The 2685-nt window shown below is 33.7% G+C and overlaps 1 protein-coding gene across 1 annotated transcript; it reads right to left on the reverse strand.

Annotated features, from left to right (window-relative positions):
• Nucleotides 1–873: 873 nt before the first annotated feature.
• LOC137092233 (saxitoxin and tetrodotoxin-binding protein 1) lies at nucleotides 874–2303 on the reverse strand. Its single transcript, XM_067456495.1, has 6 exons — nucleotides 2087–2303; nucleotides 1847–1971; nucleotides 1709–1773; nucleotides 1514–1624; nucleotides 1313–1417; nucleotides 874–1016 (listed from the first exon to the last, which is right to left on the reverse strand). The coding sequence occupies exons 1-6, from the start codon at nucleotides 2201–2203 to the stop codon at nucleotides 949–951; spliced, it is 591 nt and encodes a 196-aa protein (XP_067312596.1). The 5' UTR covers nucleotides 2204–2303; the 3' UTR covers nucleotides 874–948.
• Nucleotides 2304–2685: the final 382 nt, after the last annotated feature.

The following is a 2685-nucleotide window of genomic DNA, read 5'->3' on the forward strand; positions in this document are numbered from 1 at the left end:
GTTTGTTCAAACAAACAATATAAAATTACATAAAATATTGTTGAAATTACCTTAGTGTTTAAGGGAGAGGGTTACCTTAAAATCATAAATTTGAACATTACATTTTATGTTGTATGTTAAATGTACTATTGTTTTATAGGTAATTAGTCTATACAGTATTTAATGCAATTACATCATAATTAAATACAGGAAAAAAAACGTATTTTTTGTTTCATTGATTTGTCTTGAGGTGTGACTCTTGCAGCTTCAGGCCCATGTGCAAGACCAGCCATGTGTTAAATAATTTATGCAAAATCAACAAATCATCAACATTATTCTTTATCATGAGCAGCATGAAAGCATCTTTTGTATTTTATACTTGTGCAGCAGATCTGTTTCTCTAACATGCCTTCCTGTATTTTATTGCACAGAGTCTACACAATGTTTCTCAAACAAGCATGCCTTATTCTTATATCTAATGTTTAATATCCTAAACGGTCCCTTTCAATTACAAGCTCTTTGCAGTCTGATAGAATGCCCTGACTCAAACTACACATGCAGAAAAGAGTGGTTGAGGCTACTACTTTATGAAGATTTCCTATGAATCAAGTACCTTAAATAATCCAGCCACAGTATCTTTCTTCTCTGAAGTGATGCAATGGGTTCTGTGAATGGAAAGTTATTGAGTGTGTAAACTTTTGGTAACTGGGAAGTGCCCTTGTCAGAATGACCTTGAGTCTTTAGAAATGAGGACAATCCCAAAAGTTACTAAACTTACCCACAGATTCAAATTAACAATTTCTTTCTGATGTTTTTTTTTTAGTGTGTGTGGCATGTAACGGGTACAAATGCAACATTTATTTTATCACTGTTTATTAAAAATACACACAAAGATAAATTACAGGGACTCTTTATTCAGTTTGTTTGCTTATTTATTTATTTTTAACAAAGAAAGAGTAACCATGTATATTATAGATCTGATTTTTCCAAACTTGGCTTCTTGTCAGATGAGCTTTCCTTGGCCTCATAACAGAATTCTGCAATGAGAGAAGAAAGAAAATGTGAATGTGAATTTTATTTGTAAATAATTGCATGTGAATTCAATATGATTTCTTTTTAATTTGGGAGTTAAATTATGATTGACATGTTTGTGATAACTTTTGTGAGTTTACCTGTAACTTCTGTATCAGGGGTTCAAATTAAACTGAAATCATGTTCTAGAGATATTTTAAGTGATATCAAGTCTCACCTTAACAGAACCTGCTTTCTCTACATCAAAACTAATAGCTGTTGCTTTGAATGAAAACTACAAGTGCTTGAAACCCAAGCTGACCTGTTACACCATCATAGGAGTACTGGACTTCTCTTTTGAAGCCAAGACACTCCGCTTGCTTCCAGTACAAGTCCATGTCAGACTCGGTTGGGTTGCTCTCTCTCTCTGCAAGGAGGGAAAATTTCAATTCAATTGACACAAAATACATTATTTTAACCTTATGTAATGTCTAAATCTATGTCTATGGATTTGGTGACTTACTGAAAAAGTATAGCGACTTTATGGTCTCATTTTTGAATTGGCTGACAAAGCTCATGGTGAGACACTCTGGACAGGTTGGCAAGAATTTTCCAGCAGCTATTATGTCATTTTCTGCGGATCAAAAACATTATAATATTCATTAGTGCTCAGAATTTATGAGTTAAAAATGAAACGAATACGCTTTTGTTCACTTACCATTGGAATAATATATACTGTCTTTAAAAACTGTGTTGATGGCGATGAATTCACACTTTCCATTCCTGAGGGGGAGAGTGAACCGATTCAGAATGTTGGTCATGATAAAATGTATTCAATTTAGCAAGACAATCTTACAGCATGTTTCCTTGACGGAGTGTTCCAGGGCCAAACTCTATCCATGCGCTGTTCACAGTCTTCAAGGTACTTGTAAAAAAGTCGTGATCAGCTATGGCTTCAAGGAAGATCCATTTACCCATGATCTGTTTGGAAGAAAATAGAAGTTGAGAAATGTAAGTGCCTTATTGTCCCATATAGGCTGTAGTGTTTTTATTTTGAAAGAATGCTTGCTTTAAAATATATTAATAATGCACTTACGCTTTTTTTGTCATCCTCCAGAGTCAGTGGAGTTATGAGCTCCTTACAGTCTGGCAGAGTGGCCTGATTTAAACTAAACAGGCCCAGAAGAGCAGTCAAAACCACCAAAGACGACATTGTAGATTTCAGAAAATTATGCTGCTTCACCAGGGGAACAAGCACTTTAAATAGAACTGCGTATCTCGTGTTATCATCTGTTTTTTTTTCTGAAGTGTTGCAACAGTTGTTTGTGATGATAGTGCCAGTGCTGAAATGATCAAAATGGGGAAAACTGTGGACTTTAGGGACCAGGAAATTGCTGATGTAACAGAACATGCCAGTGTTTAATAAAATAATGCTCCTATTTCTTTTTCTTTTTTTAATGGGCATATTCTTTGGGTACGTCATAAAAAGAAAAGAAAAAAGAAAGAACACTGACGGGGTTAAAGTAATGTTATAAATATATTATTAATAATAGTAGAATCCATAATATATTAAAACACATTTACATTGCATTTTTATTTTTATTTTATTATACTGAGTTTGTTCTGTAAATGACACTCTGTCGTCATTTGACAATCCTTCTTACTTTAAGATTAACCTAAATTCTCACACTATTT

This window comes from Pseudorasbora parva, chromosome 11 (assembly GCF_024679245.1).
Source record: "Pseudorasbora parva isolate DD20220531a chromosome 11, ASM2467924v1, whole genome shotgun sequence".
NCBI lineage: Eukaryota > Metazoa > Chordata > Actinopteri > Cypriniformes > Gobionidae > Pseudorasbora > Pseudorasbora parva.

Bases quoted from the DNA above. Each gene is read 5' to 3' on its own strand.
- LOC137092233 (XM_067456495.1), bottom strand. From the start codon at position 2,203: ATGTCGTCTTTGGTGGTTTTGACTGCTCTTCTGGGCCTGTTTAGTTTA. The intron at 1,625-1,708 runs GTAAGTGAACAA...TTTGATCCGCAG, and splicing joins CAGTATATATTATTCCAATG to AAAATGACATAATAGCTGCT. The intron at 1,017-1,312 runs GTCAGCTTGGGT...CTCTCATTGCAG, and splicing joins CTCCTATGATGGTGTAACAG to AATTCTGTTATGAGGCCAAG.